Source organism: Clinocottus analis, unplaced genomic scaffold (genome assembly GCF_023055335.1).
Source record: "Clinocottus analis isolate CAN_PGR_092001 unplaced genomic scaffold, fCliAna1.0.p SCAF_1, whole genome shotgun sequence".
NCBI lineage: Eukaryota > Metazoa > Chordata > Actinopteri > Perciformes > Cottidae > Clinocottus > Clinocottus analis.
The window spans coordinates 6935001-6957500 of record NW_027175820.1 but is presented as its reverse complement, the minus strand read 5'-3'; the positions used below and the strand labels follow the sequence as shown (position 1 = coordinate 6957500).

The following is a 22500-nucleotide window of genomic DNA, read 5'->3' as shown; positions in this document are numbered from 1 at the left end:
CTACTCAGGTGACCCAGGACAACCCTTTCAAAACATTTCATTATGTGCGAAGTCAGGGCTATGGGTTTCAGGTTAGTAAGACTATGACTCCTCACACCGTTTGCCTTTTGAGTGTATGTCTCGGTGGAATTGTTTGGGCATATTAAGGTGGATAACAGAATATGGTTTAGGTAAACCTTAGCTTAAACAGAGAAGCGACCTAGAAATTGACTGCAGACATGAGTGGAGTTTTCCATGATATATGAGTACTATCGGTGGTCTTCTGTGATGCTCATAATTGTCCTGATGCTCTACTAACTCAGGAACCAGAAGAAGGAGGGTGACCTGGCGACGGCATTGGTCCAGTGGAGGAAAGCAGAGGCCATCCTGAGCGCCAAGGATGCTGCTTTTACCCAGCTGCTGTCTGAGAACCAGAGGCTCACCGATGACTTCACTGACCAGAACGAACAGCTCGAAAAAGTATGCGTGAAGGCCGGATTTACGCATGCTAGGTGACACACGGTGCGAAGGGACAGCGTGGTGTGCATGTGTGAGGTCTTTAAAGGCCTCCAATAGTGGAGTAGAAAGTATTGTGGCATGAAAAGAGATGACACCCTCAATTCCTTGCGGCAGCAACATTTAACACAACTCTGGTTAATTGGGTCTGCCGTCTTGTAGCCTTTTGCATTATATTCTTGCAGCAGCACGGGTTCCTTTTTTTACGTCTTTGACCTGATGACCTTTTCTAGCTAAGAAATGGGTTTGCTCACGTTTTTCTGAACCTTAAGTGCAAAAATAAACAAACAAGTCTTGTAATTAAGTCTGCTCCCCTCCTGACTAGCATGCACCTGTCTGTGTATCCTGAAGAGGGGGAGAATGAAAAGAGTACCCTATCCTAATTCATGCAGAGTGTTTGCAGGTTGAAGATCCACCTAAATGCTTCACGCAGTGACACTAATATTTGTAACAGAACTGGTTTTTAACCTCCAAAGCCATGACTTAACAGAGATGAAGCTAATATATTCAGATGAGTTAACTGTCTAGAGTGGGCGTCACCAGGTAGAGGTTGCACTGGCAGACACTAAGCACCAGCTGAGCTCCGAGATCCTGAGGAGGGTGGACATGGAGAACCAGGTGCAGACACTGAAAGAACAGCTAGGACTTCAGAGGAACATCAGTGAGCAGGTAAAAAGCTGGCCCTGAAGCTGGCCATCTTGAATCTAAATGACTAACCTTCACCTAGGCACAGTTTATTGTTGCATCAATTCCTTTCTTACTGTATAGTTTTTCTGCATTGCTTCAGGCGGACACGTGCACAACTCTTTGGCTTCATTTCTGCTTTTGAAGGAGCTCTTGGAGATCCAACGCCGCCATGAGATGTGGCTGGAGGAGCTGGACTTGGGGCGGCAGACTGAGTTTGAGGCTAAACTGGGTGAGGCAATGCAGCAACTCCGCCAGGACCATGAGTCTCATGTGCAGCAGTACAAGGAGGAGATCGACAAGACCTTCCGTTCAAAGGTACTCATGCACAACTTGGTTTCCATATTTCTGGCCCATTTTCTTTTGGTGATATAACTTTTTTTTTTTAACTTTTTTTTTCCTTTCTGCGTAACAGTTGCAGAATGCCCAGCAGGCAGTGTTGGAGAACAACAGTATTGCATCAGCCACCAAACACGAACTGGAAACAACCAAGCTCAGAGCAGAGAGCCTCAGCTCTCAGCTCCAGCAGTACCAGAATGATGTAAGTGAGGCCGTAATGCATGAGCTTACCTAATTAAAAGGGCCATTTTTACCATTTTGAACATTTCATACTAGTATTTGGCCTGTGAGGTAATGTTTCTAATTAAGCCTTTTTACTCCAATGGCTTGTTGTTCCAGGTCTGACTTAATCAGACACCTGCTCCGCTAAAATAAGAGGTTTTCTAAAGGGACTCTGGTGCTCGGAAACTCTACCGGTTTAGTCCACAGATATCAACAAAATGACACTAAAAGTTACATCCTGGCATTGATTCAACTTGACAACAGTTGTTACGCTATGCACCGTATTGTATGAGGGTATATGGAAAAATCCATACGTATGGAAATTTAAAACCGGTATACCGGTTGAACCGGTATATTGCCCACCCCTAAAGCAATCAGACTGATTGATTCTAAAAGTATGACAATCGGTGGTATCCACCACTCTAGATAACTTTTTTTTTTTTTTAAAGTAAGTTGGAAAGGATAACGCCTTGTTTTTCTTTTAGCATCATAATTAGGACTGATGTGGAGGGACGGTCACCATAGTTACTCCTCTGCTCCAGTGAGCTCTGATTCTTATCAGATATCCAGTGTTTCCCATAGGTTTACAGCTTCGGGGGGGAACCTCGACGACACCGGCAATGACACAAACACCAAAAGCTTTACTTTTTCTGTAAATAACATTATTTTGTGACTCCATCTGTGCTTTTATAAATAACAGAATAAAGAACAATAACTTTCAACTTAACCAAATTGACCTGTCGGACCACAAGAAAGAAAAAGAGATGGAATCTTTTTCCGGTTTTGAGAGACGTAACAGCAAAAAAGATGACTTCACGGACTTCACCTTAGTGATTCGAAATACTTTACGTCGCGACAGTCTTCCGACCCAGATTAGACGTTTCATCATTTCCAGAGGAATATCTGTTAGAACGCTACCGCTTTTCCTGTGGATGTGCTCTTACGTCAGAGCACATTTTATGCATCGCGCTATGTTTTTTTGCAAACATTAGTTTTCTTTACAACATCAAGGATGTAGAGCACTTCGGAAAGGCAACAGTTTGTAGAGTTGTGAGGAAAAGTAACCTCAATACTTTAATTAGTATTTTAATGTGTGTTTGTCGGCTACAGCGTCACATTTTAAATGACTTCAATAGGTATGAAATAAAAATGTGGAAGTGTCTTCTATGTGGGCTATTAAGTGAGAAGACGTGTAAAAACAACATTTTATTAGGGGATTAATTTACTATTTCAAGTAGCCACTGAATTAATATTTACTTTGTTTAATAGCTTAAGTCAATTATAAAAAATTGAATTAAAATTCAAAGTCAGGCGCAATCATAGCCTAGCAATATATGCTTTGCCTTTTTTTGAAGTATGCTTTTATTAGTGCTGGGCAAGTTATCGCGTTAACTTTTCAATCGATTAACGACGTTAATTATTTGATCATGACTTAACTGCATGTTTGTTTATTTTTGCAAGTTTTTTTTTTTGCATTGGGAGGAGCTTATCGCTTTAAATCTCTCCCAGACGGCGTAGTTCAGACCTGGCGTCTCACGGCTCTCCCAGTCCTGCCTGCATGAGGTCAATCAAACATGAAAAATAAATAATTAAGATAAACGCCATGAACGTATTACAGCGGCACTGCTTTCACTTTAAAGGCGATTCATGTTGATGTGCGCGCTGCCGCCGCCTGACTTCGTTACGCAGCAGACTGGCAGCGTGACAAAGTGAGTCTGACGTAAAGCACGTATTGTTCTCTAGCTTCTGTTCTCAACAAGCAGCGGTGCCGCCGCGAGCCGCTTCACACGCGCTCACTGGCGGGCAAATTCTTTACTCTTCTCTCAAAGAGGAGAACTTTCCTCACATCACAAGATGTTCAAGATGACACAGACTGGACTTTTCTCACTGAGGAAGAAAAACTGACAAAAGGAGTGGTTTGTCCCTCACAGGGACCCTTACTACTTAACAGTACCTGTTAAAAAAAAGTGTGTGTGTTTTAACGTGTTGTTGCTCCAGAGTGCCTGTTATATTGTTCTGGTAACATTCCTTAAAAATAAAAGCATACAATACACTAGTTTTTTACTTCATTGTTGAATTTGGCGCATGATGCGATTAATCACAGAAAAATCATGCGATCAATTTTTTTTCAACTTTGCTCAGCCCTAGTTTTTATATTTTATTTTTAGCTGCTTCTAGGTCCTTTTTACCCCTGTTGGATTGCCCATAAATAAAAATCAGATTTCATTCCTACTTATATTCATAACTACGATCTTACGGTTAAATGTTACGCCAATGGAATAGTACATTCAAACTTCCGCGTTGACTTGGGCAGCAATTTTTCCCCATGCCGTCTCTCTCCTTCGCTGCTGCAACTGTATTGCCTTTGCGGCGAAATACGTGCTCATATTCACCGTGGGCCTGCAGAAGCACCTCCAACTCCATCGCTGTGAAATATGTTGCTCTGTTTTCCGTTGTCATGGTGACTCGTAATATCGGGGCTCCATTGATGGCTTTTTATAATACTCATGCACGCGCTTAACTCAGGGTGAACATACTCGGAGTTGATTGAACTAACGCAGATCAGCTGTTCTGGAACCGGAAACTCTGAGTTGACTTACTCTGAGATAAGAAACTCTGAGTTCAGGGATAGACTCAGTTTGTTGAACTTCCTTTCTGGAATACCCCCCTGTTCTATAGCAAGGAGAACCTTAAACGATGTATTGTGCTCTGGAGATATAGAGAAAATTACAGGAAGGTGGGGGGTTTCTTCAGGGGGCGCCCCGCCCCGCCTAATATAATGGTAGGGGAAACACTGTATATCCGCTTACAGCTCTGTGTGCACTGTGCTGACTGACTAAGGAATAAACCATAAATAAATCGTTTTCACTGCAGCGATTTCTAATTCAGAAACACTTTAGGAAAACTTAAATTGTAATTTGTGATATCTACACAGTATTGGAAGTTTATTGCTCCTTTTCTGTCGTTCTTTAATGCTAATCAGCTGCTCCAGATAACCACGAGACGGAAGTTTGGTCTCTGTGCTCAGAGTGCAGACTGCGCTGATAAAATGTTGAGCTAATTTTGATGAAAGATTTGCATGTTTATTTCTTTAACAATTGCCTCTATTTATGGCTCATTAGTGCAAGTGCAAAGAACACTGCTGGTGTGAATGTTGATGGTAAAAAGAAACGTGCGTGTGTCCAGATCACAATCTGTGTGTTGCGAATCTCCCTGTGGCCTGAATGTTTGTACGCATGAGACACTTTTCGTACAGGTGATCGCATTCTGCTGTAAATGACCGCGTTTATGTATTTGAGCTAAACTGTCTGTGTCATATGGACATAAGGTATAAATATACCTTTACACATGGATAAACAAATTAACGGCACTATTTAGAAATGTTTTTGTCGTTTTTATACATGACAGTTGTCTGGTTATCTTGAAAGGGCAATCTATGGGATTTATAGCATTATTATTATGTTTTACTTATGCTCAGTTTCATTTAGATGCCATATTCATCTAGCTGCGGCATTCTTAGCTTTAGTATATTTTTGTTGCTGTCTTGTTTTTTGAAAACCTTTTTTCTATTGCAAGTCATTAATAAGCCATTTCTTTCAAGCATGCTCAGCTTTTGTCTTTATTATCCTCTATCAGAAACTGGTCCTTGAGACCCGCCTTCAAGAGCTGGAGAGGACTCTTGATGGGGAGCGGGAGGTTTGGCAACAGAGACTCAGTCAGAAGGAGCAGGAGCTCCTGACTATGAATAGCAAGATGTTCACCCAGCTGGAGGACTACGAGAGCCTGCTTGATGTTAAGCTAGCTCTGGACATGGAGATCAATGCCTACAGGAAGATGCTGGAGGTGGAAGAGCAGAGGTTTGGCTGTGATCTGGTTGTAATTCCACATGTGGCGTGATACCTGAATCTCTGGCAGTTAAACTTAAAAAAAAATAATAATAAATGTAATCCAAATGTAATTTTCTTCTCAGATTGCAGCTGTCACCCAGTATATCCCAGCACACGGCTGTACCTCGAACTTACAAACTCGGAGGGAAGAAACGGAAACGCGAGGGAGCGTCTGGCAACTCGCCCGCCTATAAAATGTCCAGCCACTCGGCAGAGAGCGCCACTGTGAGTGTGGCAGAGGTGGACATCAACGGAAAATATATCAGACTGAAAAACAACTCTGAGGTGGTAAGGCTGTAATACAGCTGGTTCATGGTTTGGTTTTTGGGGTTTCACTATTGGCACATCTCGGTATCAATCATTTGTTTAGGTTTCACATCACGGCACTAAGGAATAGTTAATTCCACTTTACTAGTGCACTGGTTAAAGAAAAGGGAAAAAAGCCCATGCATAACTGTGTACCAATTTACCAACTCTCAAAAAATAGGAATGACTTGCACCGGATTAAAAGTCTGAAGATTTAGCCCCATACCTATTCATCGAAATTCTGAATTCAGTTATGATGCCAAACATTTGTTTTGCTCCTTGACTTTATTTTCTTGTTCTGCTTTTCAAGGAGCAGCCTATTGGTGATTGGGTGTTACGAAGGACGTACCCAGAGTCTGGAGACCTCTCCTTCCATATCCCCTCCTCCTGCATCCTGGCTGGTGGACAGACGCTCACAGTGAGTAGTTGCTAGTTATTTATTTTTTAACTGTACTTTCTCCACTCTGCTGCACAGACTCGTCATTAGGGGGACAATAAGATTCGCTAAGCAGTTTAACGGGGGTCCCTCCTGTGTAAGTGAGATGGAATTAATGACTGGTTTGTCAGATCTGGGCTGCAGGTGAAGAGGTGGAGGCTGTTTCTGGGGACCTGATTCTGCAGAGCCACAGGAGCTGGGGCCCTGTCACTGATGGAAGGGTGGTTCTTCTGGACCCCAATCATGAAGTTAGTGGAGCATATGCTGCATTCTGGGAGATGCAGTTTGCGTCTAGTACATGCTTTGTCTGTTGCATTAAAACCCAAAAGGAAACAGTTCCCCAACTACTTTACTAACATTTCTCAGGGATGCACCTCATTTTTCCATTGATAATGCTGCACTGTGAAGAATACATCTTAGAGGAATTCATAGAAATAAATATTGCCGTTAACTAAACAATGAAAAGAAACAAAACAACCATTTCACATGTTCTTATGCAGATGAGATTATTTTTGTTCATGGCATCAAAAATCATCGCTGCAGAGAATTGATCTCAACAATCAAAGCTACAAACTAGCTTGAGGATGTACAGTGCTGAAGAAAATAATTGTGCTTAGTTTTAATAGCTTTAAGCATATTGAATTTGAATGTTATGGTAAAGGTTTATGAATTTAATTCCGATTCAAGATTATTTTTTTGTTCAACAATAAATATTACAAAATGTTGCTTTCGTTGAATATGTTGGCATATAATATTCCAGTGTTGTATGTTGCCATGTGATCCCTTCCCAGGAAATGGCAGAGCGGCAGGTGCATATGCATGACAAATGTGAGGAGACTGACCTGGCGTTTGATGAAGAATATGTTGTGGGCAGTGACAGCCAGTCCTTAATGACAAAGGTAAAGACACTGACTCATAACGCCAACCAAAAACTAAACTTCCATCATCTCTGTGTGAAGGGCTCTCACAGAAAAAGGTTTAATTGCTTTAGTATATGAAACTTGATGTCCGTCTTTTTTCTCCCTACCTACACTAAAGCCAAAAAGGAGGAAGAAGAAGAAATGTTGTTCTGTCTCTTGAGTGCAGAGCAGACGGCGCGCTGCACAGGTGAGGAGGGCAGTGCTGCCAAACCGAGGCTTCCCTCTATGCTCGTCCGCTTGTACCCAGTGTGCACGGCTCTGTGTAAAGATGCATGGCTTGTTTCAAACCTGTTTGCTTTGCGCTGCCCCATGTGTTTTATTCAGCAACATGCCTTAAACTTGTCTTCCATGACTAATTGGGACCAACAATTATTTTCAAAATGTATCCAGTATTGATGGATAACGTTGAAACTGGCTGCGGTGATGGAAAGTGAGCAGCATTAATATTAAATTGCCACCGACGAACTCTAGTTATCTATGGGTGTGACAACAACTTGACGTCTCCTTCTCTTTCATAATGTCAAACAATTAACAGAGCCTCTAATGGTGGTGAATCTGTCTGTCTGTCTGTCCCAAGGTAAACCAGTGAAAACATTCTGAATCTATGATTCGCATGAAATTACATCCTTTTTCTGCACTGCTTGTGTCCAGCTTTGCCCCTGTGCTGTCACTCCTGTCGGTTTCTCCAAACTGGTTTTCTTTCCACTGACATCTACTGTACGTTATAACCACTTTGGCTGTTTTCCCCCGTGTTCTATCTGTACGAAAGAAAAAATGTACTTACTACTAAATAGCTCATTTTGGAAAACTAAAAGCAAATTGCAGAATGAGACTGCAGATATGTGAGCATCAGGTTGTATCAGTTTTAGTGGCTCAGTGAACTGCTTTCCTTTAAACATCTTTTTAAAACGCTGCTCTCAATTCATGCTCTATGATGAGATGGAATCTTTTTCCGGTTTTGAGAGACAGAACAGCAGAAAAGACGACTTTGCGGAGACTTCGCGGAGATTGGCTTTTGGCAAAAATCGCGCAAGCGCAGCGTAATCTGTTAACCGTGAACATTGACCCGAAAGTACAGGCATTTCTCCATGTATTTATTGATGACTTGGTTTGAGGTCCGTGTACTTTGTAATGTGTGAAGCCAGCAGCTCATTCTTGGTATAAAACACAAGCACTATGGCGCGTTTCACTTGGAGCAGGACAGCTGCTCCGGGTCCAGAGAGGTGCTCCTTGCACGAGGGCTACTGTTGCCATCTGGGCGCATTTAAAACGCAGATATAGTTGTCTGCTTTTCACACGACATTTTTCTACACTCTCTGCCCGCTGCTGGGTGCTCAGCGCTCACCTGTGTGCGCGCACGCGTCTCTGAGCATCGGTACGGAACAACGCCATGCGCGATACAGAGAGCGGCGCAGAGGAGAAGTGTTTACGCATGACCACGTAGAGACAGAAATGACCCTATATAATGGTAGGGGAAACACTGGGTATATTTATCTATAATAGTAATAAATAAAACATCTGTATGGCTCCCTTTTTGACCAGCTTGTTTCTGCCCAGCTTTTTCAACGCTTCACAAATGGCATTAATATCAGTATAAGATATTAATGAAAACTACATGGTGCTATCATAGCATTGATTATACACGGCTATGTAGGTCTATTGTCTGGATTACTACATAGTTATTTCCAGAAGAATGAGCAATTAATGATGATGATGATGATGATGAAAATAATAATTTTACATATGTGTGTTTGAGGTGAAACAAACCTTCAGCTATCATATGGGTACATTAAAGATTGACACATAATTAAAGGGTGATTTCTCCCCTTTATTGAAAAATGCACTTATATTAAGTGCATCTTGAACTAATTAGCTCAAGATCCACCCTCAGGCTCCACTTGCATGTCACCATTTTGCATCAATTGTGTTTCAATTGGAACACTTTTGTGTGCATTCTGACCTCATGATCATAAATGCTTGTAGTCAAACTAGGCTAATGCTACTCGTGGCAGTATATAGATGAGCTGGGGTTTTTTCATGTTTAATTACATTTGCTTACCTGTCGTTCGTTAAACTCTTTTAAAAAGTTCGGGCCGTCTGCTTGAAAGGTGCTTGGCCATGTTTGACGTGTTACCTCCCTTTTTGTCTGTTGCTTTTAAAGCACATTTTACAGACTAGTCTATCGGTGTCAGTGGGCTTTTCCCTCACAGTCTGCACTGTAGCCAAAGTATCTCCAGATTACATTCCTGGCGGGTTTTTTTTTTCTACAAGCAGAGGACAGTCGGCAAGAGCTCCTGAGCTCAGGCCATGTCTCCCCTGGTCACTGACTGTGGGCTCCTGCTGCTCTGCTCCATGTGCAAGACGGGGCCCGCGCCCCTGAGCTCAGTCTCCATGCACTCTCTGTATGCAGCATGAGAGAGAGGAGCAGTTTTAAGGAAGGGCTATTTTGAGAAAGTACCGATACTTAAAATATGCAAAATCGTATCGTTTTTAATGTACGGGTAGCGCGGTACTTTTTTAGTATCGGCATACCGTGCAACATTACCAAGAACCCAACGGTTGACGGCATGACAACCAAATCCACTTCTGTACAATCTTTAATGCAACCCCACATCTAATATCTCACCTATCCCTTGAAGCCCAAACAGAGCTGGTCATTCCATACATCTTGCTCTGTGGTACAGGCCCCAGGGCTCTATTGCTATAAGTTACATGTTGATGCGATGAATGCTAGTGTTTTTGAAGTGGTGGTCCATCCAGCCTGCATTTACATGCTCATTAGTATCCCAGCGTTTTCTAATTTGGGATATTATGTTACCGTGGAACACAAGGAACCAGGTTTCACAAAACCCGTATATGTGCAACACATTACTGGCTTAAATAAATTCATCACAACCAGGATAGACTGTAGGTGTTAAATGTTTGGATATTTTGGCTGAACTTTACTCAAGTCAAGTTCCATTCATTTGGTGTTGTAAATGATTGTGGTGTGAAGAGCGCTGTCTCACAGGTTAGCCGTGTGTGCTGCATGACAATATTTGCATTAATCTCTTTTTTACCAGTCATGTATTGAGTAGTTTTCTTAACAATTCTGATGCGTGTACAAGGAAATTGGATCTTGAGGGAAGTTAGTGCTGCTTTTAGCTGTTTTTGTTTTCTACTTTTTAAAAAAAAGAAATTTTTAGCTCTAGAAACAAGACACTTTCACTTTAATTTGGAATGTGTGAAACTTCAACCCAGCCAACACTTTAAACCACTTTTCACTTTAATGTGTTTTTTTTTTTTTAGACTGGAGGTTTAGATGTTATGCACATCACTGAGGGCAAACAATGAGCACATGTGCAAAATCCAATGTATATTTCTGTCAAAGCAACTCCTTTTAGATAGACACAATTGTCATAATACAGTAGTACTGTGTGGCCGCAACGACGTTTGCTAATATCAGTGTCAAGTGCAAAGCAAATGGGAAAAGCTCAGGCCACTCAATGAGCCATTATGCAAAACTGCTCCCTTGATGCAGTTTGTTTGGAAGCTGACACATGGTCTATATGTCAGACATGTTTAACGTCTTAAACATTTTAATATTGTTCCAATTCTTTTTTTAAATTGGAAACATGCACTGCTATTTTGTGTGTGTTCATATTTATGTATATAATATACACACTGTTAATTTGCAATATTGAATTTTATAGGCACAAAGGATGCAGCAATGCCAATGAAGAAATAACATGCCATACTAATGTACTACCCTTCCCATACCGTTATATTAGAGGGGGCGGGGCGCCCCCCTGAAAAAAAACCCTCCAGTCCCCTGTAATTTCTCTATCGCCAGATCACAAAATGTCATTTAAGGTTCTCTTTCCTATAGAACAGGTCTACACCTTGTTCTGTTATTAAACAAACTAAAGGCCGTATTTTATTGATCGGATCTACACGACAGCTTGTCATTCATACGTGGTCGCGCATAAACACTTCTACTTTTTCTACTTCTAAGCCAATCCCCGCAAAGTCGTCTTTTCTGCTGGTACGTCTCTCAAAACCGGAAAAAGATCTCATCTCAACATGAAGCATGAACTGAGTGTCCGTATCAAGTCCATTTTTAAAAGATGTGTAGAGGAAAGCAGCTTACTGCAGCCACTAATACTGATACAACCTGATGCTCACATATTTACTCATTCTGTTTTGTTTTGCAATTTGCTTTTAGTTTTCCCAAAATGAGCTACTTGGTAGTAACTACACATTTTATTTTTTTATTTTTTTGCACAGATAGAACTTTATTTTCATTGTTCTAAGTGATTGCAATTTTTGTTCTCTTTTTTTGGTCTGGTAGAGCAATCTGGTTTAATTGAAAGTTATTGTAATTTTCTTTATTCTGTTTATATAAAAGCACAGATGGAGTCACAATGATGTTGTTCACAGAAAAAGCAATGCTTTTGGTGTTTGTCATTGTCGATGTCATCGAAGCTGTAAACCAAGGGGAAACACTGTATAAGAATCCTTTATTAGTCCCTTTAGTGAGGAAATTACACGATTACAGCAGTCTTGCTCACAGTAAATGCATATCAAGTAATATAAATAAACAGAACAGTAATACAAATAAAAATAAGCGGTTAGAATATTCAGTATACAGATATGATAAGTAATGTGTATAAAAGTATAGCACCAGGTGATTAATTCAAGTGTTAAGGTGGTTTGTGGCCTACTGGGGGCTCAGCTTGTGCGGCCTGATAGCAGCGTGGAGAAAGGACTTTCTCTAGACGGTTACGCTGGCACCATCCTAAAAGTCCTGGTTCAGTTCTGTCTTTTCTCTGTAATCCTCGGCGGAGATGAGGCTGACGATTGCAGAGTCGTCAAAACTTTTGCAGTTGGCAGTTATGTTTGACGTCCAAGGTGTAGATGGTGAAGAGGAATGTAGCCAGACTGGTTCCCTGTGGGGCTCCTGTGCTGACTCACACTACATATCGGCACATGCTGGCCGTTATTCAATATGCGTTCTTCTCTGCTTTCTTCTCTCTCTACTTGTGTTCTTGTGAACTGTTCGAATTCAAAAGTCTGCTTTTCGCCAACCACAATGAAAATGCCCGGGTGTGACTTCATCCGCCCATTTTACCGGGGCTGCATCAGAAGAGACTTGTGCGTACTTGAGTCAATATCCCAGAATGCATTTTGTACCAGCAAACGGAACAATGGTGGACGAACTCACAACTGAAAGTTGACATTCTCTGACTACTACTATTGTTGTCACAAAATGTAATTTTGGGATGTTTTCAGGCAAGAAGTTGTTTAAGCATAAAGTCTGATTGGTTTTTCAAGAGTCAACCGAATTAAAAAGATATGCGACAAATTGAGATCCTGGTCGCTGGACCCGTGTGACCCGTAACCACCGGGCCGTCTGTGCTCTGTGCTCTCGTCAGGACATTTTGAGATGATCCCCTGGCTCCGATTTCTCCGTAGCGGTTAAGCATGAGATGCAAGTCATTTTTTAGGATCTACTGAGTAATCTTTATCTATTCACTGTAACATTACATCAGTATAACTGAAAATGTAAGGTTTATAACTTAAGAGTTTAATTAAACTTTTACTTTAAACTACAATGGTGTCTTTATTTATTAATTAATTGTGAGAAAATGTAAGATATAAAGGTCCAAAGAGGTACTCGTACATATTTTGGAGTTTGTTGATGTTGCGTAGTATCTCTATGAATATTTCTTTAAGGGGTCTGCGTGTCATTTTCTTTGGTATTTATTAGGCATATGCAACAAACTGTTTCAAAGCAGTTAATGTATCTTGGGTGTGTTAAAGAACTGTTTAAGAAAGGGTCAAATACAATAACACAAGATAAAAGGACTAAATAAGAGGGTCAGACTTTTATATTTGACTATTTATATTATATTGGAGGCTCCACCAGTTATTTCACTTTTTAAAATAAGAGAGCAACAGTTGTAGAACCATATTAATTTATAAAAACAAGTCATACCGCCGTGTGTGACACACACACACACACACACACACACGTGCAAAAAAAGCAGGGTTGTCATATTTTTGTTTGACAGTGAAGAATCAGAGTAAACTCATAACAGCCAAGTATTTTCACAGAGGTGGTGAAGTCATCAAGTCAGCAGCTGTTCCAATTGCAGAAAGACAGTCCTGCGTCCTTCCGTCCTTGGAAGTCTTGACTCCAAAGTCCAAACTCCAAAAGTACACACGACGTACTTGGTATTGAGAAGCAGCCACTGTGGACAGTTGGCGAGGTAGTCCAGGATCCATGCAGAGGTTAACAAGGACCAGCCTCTCAACGGTTTTCATCAGGTGGAATGTTAAAGCCACCGGCCTGTAGCTGTTGAGGTCCCTGGGCCGCGGGGTCTTTGATACCAGTACCACGCAGGATGTCTTCCATAGCTGTTGTACTTTCCCTAGCCTCAAGTTGAAGATGTGCTACACTATCCCGCACAGTTGGTCTGGGCAGGATTTGAGGAGCCTTTAACCGATGCCGGACCCGTGGCCTTCCTCACGTTGATCTTCCTTAGTTCCTTCTTCACCTGGTTGAAGGACACGCTGGGGGTTGGGGTGCTGTGAGGTGTTGGAGTGGGGGTGGATTGCTGAACTACTCTTCGCGTTGATGCAGACCGCAAGCACTGTGATTGGTCCGCTCGGAACTTAATTTCCGGCAGTTGCTTTTGTTGCAGCCTCAACCGGTTTAGTGGTTGTACAGACCACCTCCGCAAACGGCTTCTGTCGCCTGCGCTTCAACATTTGCAATATAAGCATATAAGCAATATAAGCTCTTTAATATTGATGAGCTCCGACTCCAAATACAGTTGCTCCACCTCAGTCGCCATTGTTTACTGTTCACTGTGACCGAAAGATAAAGCAAGGATTCGTATAACCTATACGTATTCCTATAACCCCTGAAACCACACAGCCACACATCTTCATCCTCAGCTCCCTCTGCACAGTCCTCAGCTCCTCCATGTTGCCAGATCTAGACCGTGTGACCATCTTCTCCTTGAGGAGGGCCTTTATCTCCGGAGAGATCCAGGGTTTGCCATTTGAGAAACACTGTACAGTCCTGGTGGGTACGGTGTTCTCAACACAGAAGTTGATCTAGTCTGTGATGCAGTTGGTGAGACCTTCGATGTCTTCCCCATGGGCATCACTAAATACTTCCCATATAGTTGTCTCATAACAGTCCTTCAGAGCAGGCACGTGCACAGATGGACCCCTCGTGGTGCTCAAGCACCTGTCCTTTTGCCCTGGATGAGAAAAGGGCCCTTTCTGCTGGAGCTCAATTTTTTTTCTTCATCAGTATTTAAGAATAAAAATTACTCTGTCATCACTTCCCCCCCAAATGTGTTTTGATATCTGACAGGACATTTATTTGAGTTCTTGTGAGTTTTGCCCCAACATGCTCCGGCGCTTAGAAACCCCGTTGCACCCCTCCCTCTTTCACATAGTGCTATTGCAGTGCTGAGCTACTTCTTCTCTGAACTGCAGCTTGTAATATAACAGGTAATGACGGTGTTTGGTGTTAAAATAACCACATCAGCGCTGCTGGAAACATTACGCCACAAGTGGTCTGACGTTTCCTAAAAAAATAAACAAAACTCACAAAATTCGTTATTTCAAATCCTTGTCGAGCTTTTTACTGACGTTTTAATGAAAAGAGAGAGGAAGAGATATACAGGCGGACATCTTCTTTGTGTTGTATAAATGCCGTTTCAACAGTATTGTAGCGACCTTGCGTCAGGAAAGCTTGTGTGAGTTATTAGAGAACAGAACAGGCGACTGTCGGCCGTAGCCTACGCCAAAACAACAGTAACAACTGTGAAAACCTTGCAACATAGTTCACGTCTGCTCCGGATCATAGTACCCCCCCCCCCCCCCCCCGCCCGCCCGCAACACATGCACAGACAATCCCCCCACCTCACTAGCTCTGCCACTCACAGGCACGCTCAGATAGCTGGGATGACTGACTGGCTTCACAGCTACACAGCTCCTGCGACATTCACTGACCTTCTGAACCCAGTAATTATAATAACCAGTTATCTTAGCTAAAACACTTAATTCTGTAAACACAATAACACTTTAAACATAAGTTAATATTACATGTCACTGTGTCCGTTACAGTATGTTGAATTTATGTTTATAAATGTTACGAGAATTCACAGCAAGAAAATAGCAGCTAAACTATGCTAGCTCTCGGTTTCATGCTATCCTTGTGCCACATTGTTTTATGTTTCTCCTTGTTTTGTCCATTCCAGTTTTGCAACGATCAATCTTGTATGAGTCATTGTAGAGGGTGAAGAGAGTAAACAAGAAAAAGCAACATTTGTATTAACTACTTACTAACCTTGATTGTTCGGTCATGCCCGGAAATATCAGACTGAGGTTTTAACGATTTTACTAAAGTTTGATATTTCCCGGCATGACAGAACGGTCAAGGTTAGTAAGTTGTTTATTATGGGATTTTTCACGTGTAATATTTTGATTACATTTGGTTATCCAATAGGGCCTTGTTTTCTCTTTTTGCCTGTACATTTATTTATTTATTCAATTTAATTTAAGTTAGTTTGTTAAAAAAAGTAAGTTTAAAACATTCTACTGTTATTTATTTTTATTTCATGAATAATTTTGGCGATGGGTGCCCTTTTTTTTGGTTGAGCACCTGCCCCCCAAAATGTCTGTGCATGTGCCTGCTTCAGAGCCTCCTCGACTCCATCGGTCCATCTAACTGTGCGGGACACGGCAGGCTGCGTCTGTGCAAGAGTGGTGAAAACAGACAGGAGGTGCACCAAGTTGTGATCACATCGGGCCGGGGGAGAAGGGGGAGGGGAAATGATGAGTATGCCTTCTTGGTGTTGGCATAGAGGAGATCCAGTGTTTTATTGTCTCTGGTGTGGCATGTCACATACTGGGTGAATGTGGGCAGCGTTGAGGACGGAGGGGCATATTTAAAGTCCCCAAAGAGGAGGGCATTGGGGTGTTGAGTCAACAGCCTGCTTGTCTCCAAGTGTATCACGTAACAGGCCGCTTCAGCGTAAGCAGAGGGGGGATGTACGCAGCCACCATGATAACATGTGAAAACATCAGGTCTCTCCATGGGTAGTAGCATCGCCACGTCCCATATTGTGAGCAGTTTGTCTCTTGTGTAAACAACTGGACCATGGCTGCATATTGGATCTCCAGACACGGAGGTGAAAATTGCAATTAAGAGCAGATAGTACACGACAAGCTTGCCGTGTCTAGCTGCCATAATGTACCGCTTAAGAACGGTAACTAGTGTGGGAGTGGGGGGGGGGGGGAGCGAAAAATAGTTACGAAAAAGGTAAATAAAAGGCTAAGTAGTGAGCAGGAGCTGCTGTAAAAAAAAAAAAAAAAAAGCCACTGGTGCAGGCAGCCACTGGTGCAGGCAGCCACTTGTGCGGCGCCGGATGCGTATATTTGATAAATATGTTGACACTGTGGTTTGTTTTTCAGGATCTATCTGACGCCCACTGTGCTGTCATGTGATGGCAAGCCTAGAGACCTTCGATTGAATCCGACCTTGAAGAACAAACGTCTGGTTCCAATCGTCGTCCTCAACGACAAACTTCAGTTGGACTTCAACACGTTAGTCTGCCTTGGCTTTGCCTTGATATGATCTAATTTTAAATGTGTGATATGTGTATAATAAAGTTGAGTCATTATAAAAAGCTGTGTGCTTGAATGTCCTCAGTTCACTATCGATCACATGACACCTGATAAACCAATTTAATTGCAGAAGGAAGTAGGATGGAAAAGACAACCGTTCAGTGAGAATCCCACTGCAATTGCAGGACGGGATGTCTTGCAATTGTTTTGTCCCATGTTTTCAGCTGCGTGTGCCAGGTTGGGTCAAAACATCCTGAAATGAGAGAGACTGGGTTTTTAGGATAATTATATTAAGCAGCCTACTAAATATAACATTCGCTTTCTGCATGACAGGAAAAAACTTTGGGGTCGTGAGGAGAATTCTTGACAAAGCTCCTCAAGACAGTGACTTTTTCTATAATAAAGTGTTTGTCATATATTCAATGAGTTTGTATTCTCTGTTAAAGTTAGGTCATTTGAGTCTTTTTGAAACTACTTCTTAGTTGTACTTTTTTTGTTTATGCATGAAAGCTGTTGAGTCTGTTTAAAAATGGCTGAAGATTCTGAATTGTTATTTATGTTGTAATACCTTGTGTCCTGAAGTTGCAATTTTTGTTTTTATGTTAAAATGCGGCTAATTGAGTGTAATAACGTTGAGAATGCTCTTGTAACCTTGCTTCATGTGGTTGAAAACATTTCATTCATTAAAGACATTCATTCAGGACGTGCTTCCACAATCTGGAGTGCCTACTAACCCACAAACTGTAAACTAGGACAACTCTGTCTCTTTTATGTGGCACGGCTAAATAAGAAAACATGTAATTCCACAAGCTATTCAGATTTGGCTCTATTATTGTTGTAGATAGTGGAACTGTGAGGTTGCACCAGATTGTCAACAATTTGCTAAAGTTACTGGTAATCTCTTATGCCATGAAGAGGAAAAATACTTGGTACGATCCAAGTAACTGACAACAGTCAAGAACACTTTGTCTCCAGGACAAGATATTGATTGTCACTGTCAAAAAAAGTACTTTGCATGTCCACAATTGCCAAGATGACTCCTTTGATTCTGAGAGAGTGACACAAGATTGTAGTTTTCGTCTTTTCTAGACGGACTCAAAGGTTGTGAGATGTCTTAAATTTGCTCTTTTGGTGCAATTGGTCCCAGCAAAAGGTGACAATCCTCCAGCTCCTGAAGGACTCACGGGGAGACAGTAGTCTACACCATAGTCTCTTTGTTGGTGCCTTTGCAGAAGGTGTTTATGGACAGGGTTTGTTGGGTAGGAGTGCTGTGGGCCGGCAAGGGAATTTGCAATCGCACTTTGTTGTTGGTCTTCTTCCACGTCTGCAACAAATTCATATGGTAGCGCACAGATACCTGAGAAACAAATGAACATGTTTTAGTCAGTTGGTGATGGTTAAGGTCAATTCTAATGTGATGTGATCAAAGTTGAGGCAAGCCAGACGATGCAATGAAAATGAGGCATTAGGTCCACCACTATAGTCGTCATGCAATGACGAATGAGTAAACTCCATTTTTGCAATGTAGATTTAAAGCCCAGGAAAAGTGTGTTAGTGGCTGAGCTTCTGAAAGGTCAAAATCACACTTGCATTTAAAGTTTGTTTTTAATTTTTGGGTGATTTATTCGTAGTTTAAAGCTAACTAATTATTTGATTAAAAAAATAAATAGAAAGTTGAAGTTGCAAACCAACATTTTTATGTTAACCAAATCCAGCGAAAGAGGCTGCAGAGACTTATCACCAACATCATTTCACACAAGGCTGGATTGCGTTTAATATGGAGGGGAAAATAAACAAAATCATGTACTGACTGACAAGTTTAGACCCTGAACGTACCAGGGTCCAGAAGACATATATGGTGAAGAGGGCCAGTGTGAGGACCAGTAGCCCCAAAGCCTCCATGCCATTAGTGTAGTAGAGGTCCAAGGCTCCCTGAACACACAGCCATCCTGACAGGCTGGCCAGTGGTGTGATGAACAGGAAGCCCGCGACATCGCCACACAGTGTCCGCCTCTGCTGCTGCACGGATGGAGAACACAACCACTGAGGGTGAAGAAGTAAGAGAGTGAATGCTGGTTAATAGCACATTAATGTACAACCCAGGATCATTGTGGTGCACACCGTGTGGGTGAGGCTATTTGAGCCAAATATGAACAAGTAGGTATAGAACAGTTGGGGTTAAAAGTATCTGGTAAAAGTATAAAAGTATCTGGCCAGCAGGTCTGATACTTTTCCAAATTAGGTTCTGCACTAATTTGGAAAATTGACTGGGTTTGTAAAAAAATACATAAATAACTGCAGTTGTAGCGTGCGGCCTGGTGCAACAAGACGAGGAGTTCTGTCTGGATTTGCTGTGGAGAATCAGTGATCAGACAACAGAGACCGAGAGTTCACCGAGGACGTATAGGGAGAAAGACCCTCCCGGAGAATAAGACGCATCCATCAGCCCCATCTCAGCCTGCAGGCTTTTCAGTGACTGGATTGGAGCTAAGTTTGCGCAGAGACAGTTCACCATGTCGGAGAAAGACGGCAAAGAAGAGCAGGACTTCGGAGAAGAGACTGAGGCTATAGAACAATTACAGGCACAGCTTTCTGAACTCAGCGAGAAACATGCCAAAGCCATGGAAGCTATTGACACATTAAATAAGGGTTCGAATAGGTCATATATTTATGTACCAAGAGAGCGCCAGATCCAGCCTTTTAGTGGCGATGCAGCCAAGGACGGTCGCTCGGTTGATGAGTTTATCGAGGAGGTAGACCGTATAATCAAGGCCAGGGGTCAGAGTCCCGAAGATGGGGTGGATTTTATTCTATCTCTTTTAAGAGGTTCTGCATTAGACGAGATCAGACTATGCATGGAGGGAGAACCAAAAGGGCCCATGGAGTTGTTCACTTGGTTACAGGAGGCTTACGCAGAGAAACGTAGCGTAGCTCAGTTATTACACATTTTTTTTGGTCGCCAACAAAGGGAGGGTGAAGATTTTCAGGAGTACTCGCATGCGCTCTCTCAAATTCTACGATTAGCCCTGAAACAGAGACCAGATGCTGTGTCCAATGCTAAGATAGCTGTCAGAGACCAATTCATTGAGGGTGTGCGAGATTCCTCCCTTAGAAGAGAGTTACGTAAAATGGTCAGAGAAAAGCCCCAGTCTTCTCTGTTAGAAGTACGTGAAGAGGCCATTGCCTGGTCATTTGAAGACAGATCCTGTGACACCAAGGTTACTAGGAACAGGCAGGTAGTGTGTGACAGTATCAGGGGAGAGGGCCATGGTTCAGGTAAACCGCAGGAGAAGACTACAACTCTAGAGGACATTGTTAAGGTGGTTGCAGAACAGAGCAGGGTGATAGGGGAGCTGACTATTGCTTTAAAAGAGAGTCTCGCTCTCAAGGAGAAAAATAACAAAGATCAGGGTGAGAGGCCCAGACTAAGGCCCCAGTTTACAGAAGATGGGAAGCCCATTTGCTTCAAATGTAAAGGGGAGGGACACATCGCAAGGGAGTGTACACGGCACAGACGGGAAAACTATACCACCACAAACAATGCTTCTGTTCAGGAAAACTAGCCACCTCGGACGCCAAGAGCCGGGCAATCCGAGGTGAGACGAAAGGCTCTAAGACTTTTAGCCGTGAACAGTTTCTTGAGCGAGCGGTGGGTGAGTGTCGGGAAGTTGCAGTCGAGATTAGTGGTGTCTCAGTGAAGTGCCTGTTGGATACAGGGAGTCAGGTCAGCACTATTTCAGAGTCTTTTTTTAGACAGCACCTACTCGGGAGAGATGAGGATGTGTTCCCCGCAGCCAAGTGGCTCAGGCTAACCGCAGCAAACGCTTTACCAATCCCTTACATAGGTTATGTTGAACTGGATATGGGGGCTAAGGGGTTAAACATACCGGAGTGTGGTTTTCTAGTTGTTAAAGATCCAGTCCCGGAGGAGTCAGCTACCGAGGACAAAGCGTTGAGACTGCCACAGACTAAGAGTTTTCAGGATTTGGTGCCAGGTCTCATTGGTATGAACATCATTAAGAGATGCAAGCAGTTGGTTACGGCAGAGTTTGATACTTCCCTTAAGGGAAAGCTTGATCCAGACTGGAGGGAAGTATTTCAGCGCGTACAGACGTGTGTGGTATCGGAAAAAATATCTGCAGCTAGAGTAACAGGCAGAGATACAGTACGCATACCAGCTGGTTCTGTGGCCACGGTCTATGCAAAAGGAATGATAACAGCATCTGATAAGAACACCTATGTGGTGTTGGAACCCGCTAAGACATCCTTGCCAGGTGGACTTGTGGTAGTGCCCACTCTGATAGCGGCGACTAGGTCAATGTTCCCAGTGCAGGTAGTGAATTTCTCACAAGAGGATGTATGGTTACAACCCAGGACCAGGTTGGGTTTGATGTCTCCGGCAAAGTGTGTTGAAAATGACCAGACGGAGGTGCGCTTCCAGCGCATCTCAGCTGAGCAGGAAGAGGTGACTGTTGATCAGAAAGAGAAAACAAAAGCAGAAAAGGACTTCCAGTCGATACTGGACCGACTGCACATAGGGGGTACAGAGGAGGAACAGGCTAAGCTAGTGGTGCTTCTATCACAGTATGCAGATGTGTTTGCTACCCAGGAAGAGGATCTGGGTTACACAGACCGAGTGAAACATGAGATCCATCTGGTAGATGACATACCCATAGCACAGCCCTACCGCCGTATACCACCTACACAGTATAGCGAGGTCAGGGAACACATCACTCAGCTTCTAAAGAAGGGTGTTATCTATGAAAGCACAAGCGCATACGCTTCACCTGTGGTCTTAGTCAGAAAATCGGACGGTAGTCTAAGGCTATGCGTGGACTACAGGAAATTAAACACAAAAACCAGACGAGACGCTTTTCCTTTGCCTCGCATTGATGAGTGTTTTGATGCCCTGCATGGTGCAAAGTTCTTTTCGACTATTGACCTTGCTAGTGGGTACCATCAGGTTGCAGTACATGAGGATGACAGACATAAAACAGCCTTTACAACACCTTTTGGGTTGTACGAGTATTCTCGGTTGCCGTTCGGAGTGTGTAATGGGCCAGCAACTTTTCAGCGACTGATGCAGGTAACAATGAGTGATTTGGTGTTGCAAATCATGCTTGTGTATCTGGATGACATTTTGGTGTACTCACAGTCTTTTGAGGACCACTTAGTGAGGCTTGAGAAGGTTTTGCAGAGGTTGAGGGAAACCGGCCTCAAAGTCAAGGTAGAGAAGTGCCATTTTCTGCAGTCCGAGGTACGTTTCCTTGGTCACCAGATATCAGCCGAGGGCATCGGGACCGACCCGGATAAGATAGCTGCAGTACAGGAGTGGAAAGCCCCAAATACTGTAAAGGACTTAAGATCATTCTTGGGTTTCTGTAGTTATTATAGGAGGTTTATAGAGGGGTTTTCGCAGCTGGCAGGCCCACTACATGATATGGTTAACATGTGTCTCAGAAACAACAGTCCGTCCAGGTCTAAACAGCTGTTTGGAAATTTATGGACTACTGAGTGTCAGGAAGCTTTTGAGTTGTTGAAGGAGAAACTCACTGGTGCCCCCTTGTTAGGTTATGCTGAT

At 42.7% G+C, this 22500-nt stretch overlaps 2 protein-coding genes across 3 annotated transcripts in view; one reads left to right on the top strand and one right to left on the bottom strand.

Moving 5' to 3' along the window:
• Window positions 1–17612, top strand: part of lmnl3 (lamin L3) — an 18765-nt gene extending 1153 nt beyond the window's left edge. Inside the window, exons 2-12 of one of the 2 annotated variants that reach the window (XM_068578621.1) lie at window positions 303–459; window positions 1039–1164; window positions 1327–1497; window positions 1595–1720; window positions 5377–5597; window positions 5711–5915; window positions 6244–6351; window positions 6501–6617; window positions 7161–7268; window positions 7408–7476; window positions 16767–17612. In XM_068578621.1, the coding sequence (XP_068434722.1) occupies window positions 303–459; window positions 1039–1164; window positions 1327–1497; window positions 1595–1720; window positions 5377–5597; window positions 5711–5915; window positions 6244–6351; window positions 6501–6617; window positions 7161–7268; window positions 7408–7449 (1381 nt within the window). In that variant the 3' untranslated portion in view covers window positions 7450–7476; window positions 16767–17612. The remainder of the gene's footprint in view (window positions 1–302; window positions 460–1038; window positions 1165–1326; window positions 1498–1594; window positions 1721–5376; window positions 5598–5710; window positions 5916–6243; window positions 6352–6500; window positions 6618–7160; window positions 7269–7407; window positions 7477–16766) is intronic. The other variant, XM_068578630.1, reaches the window with a different exon arrangement.
• Window positions 17613–18117: 505 nt separating this feature from the next.
• LOC137786608 (E3 ubiquitin-protein ligase MARCHF3-like) overlaps window positions 18118–22500 on the bottom strand; it is a 21569-nt gene continuing 17186 nt past the window's right edge. Inside the window, exons 3-4 of the mRNA XM_068578603.1 lie at window positions 18756–18962; window positions 18118–18276 (exon numbers count right to left, since the gene is read on the bottom strand). Coding sequence (XP_068434704.1) covers window positions 18118–18276; window positions 18756–18962 — 366 coding nt within the window. The remainder of the gene's footprint in view (window positions 18277–18755; window positions 18963–22500) is intronic.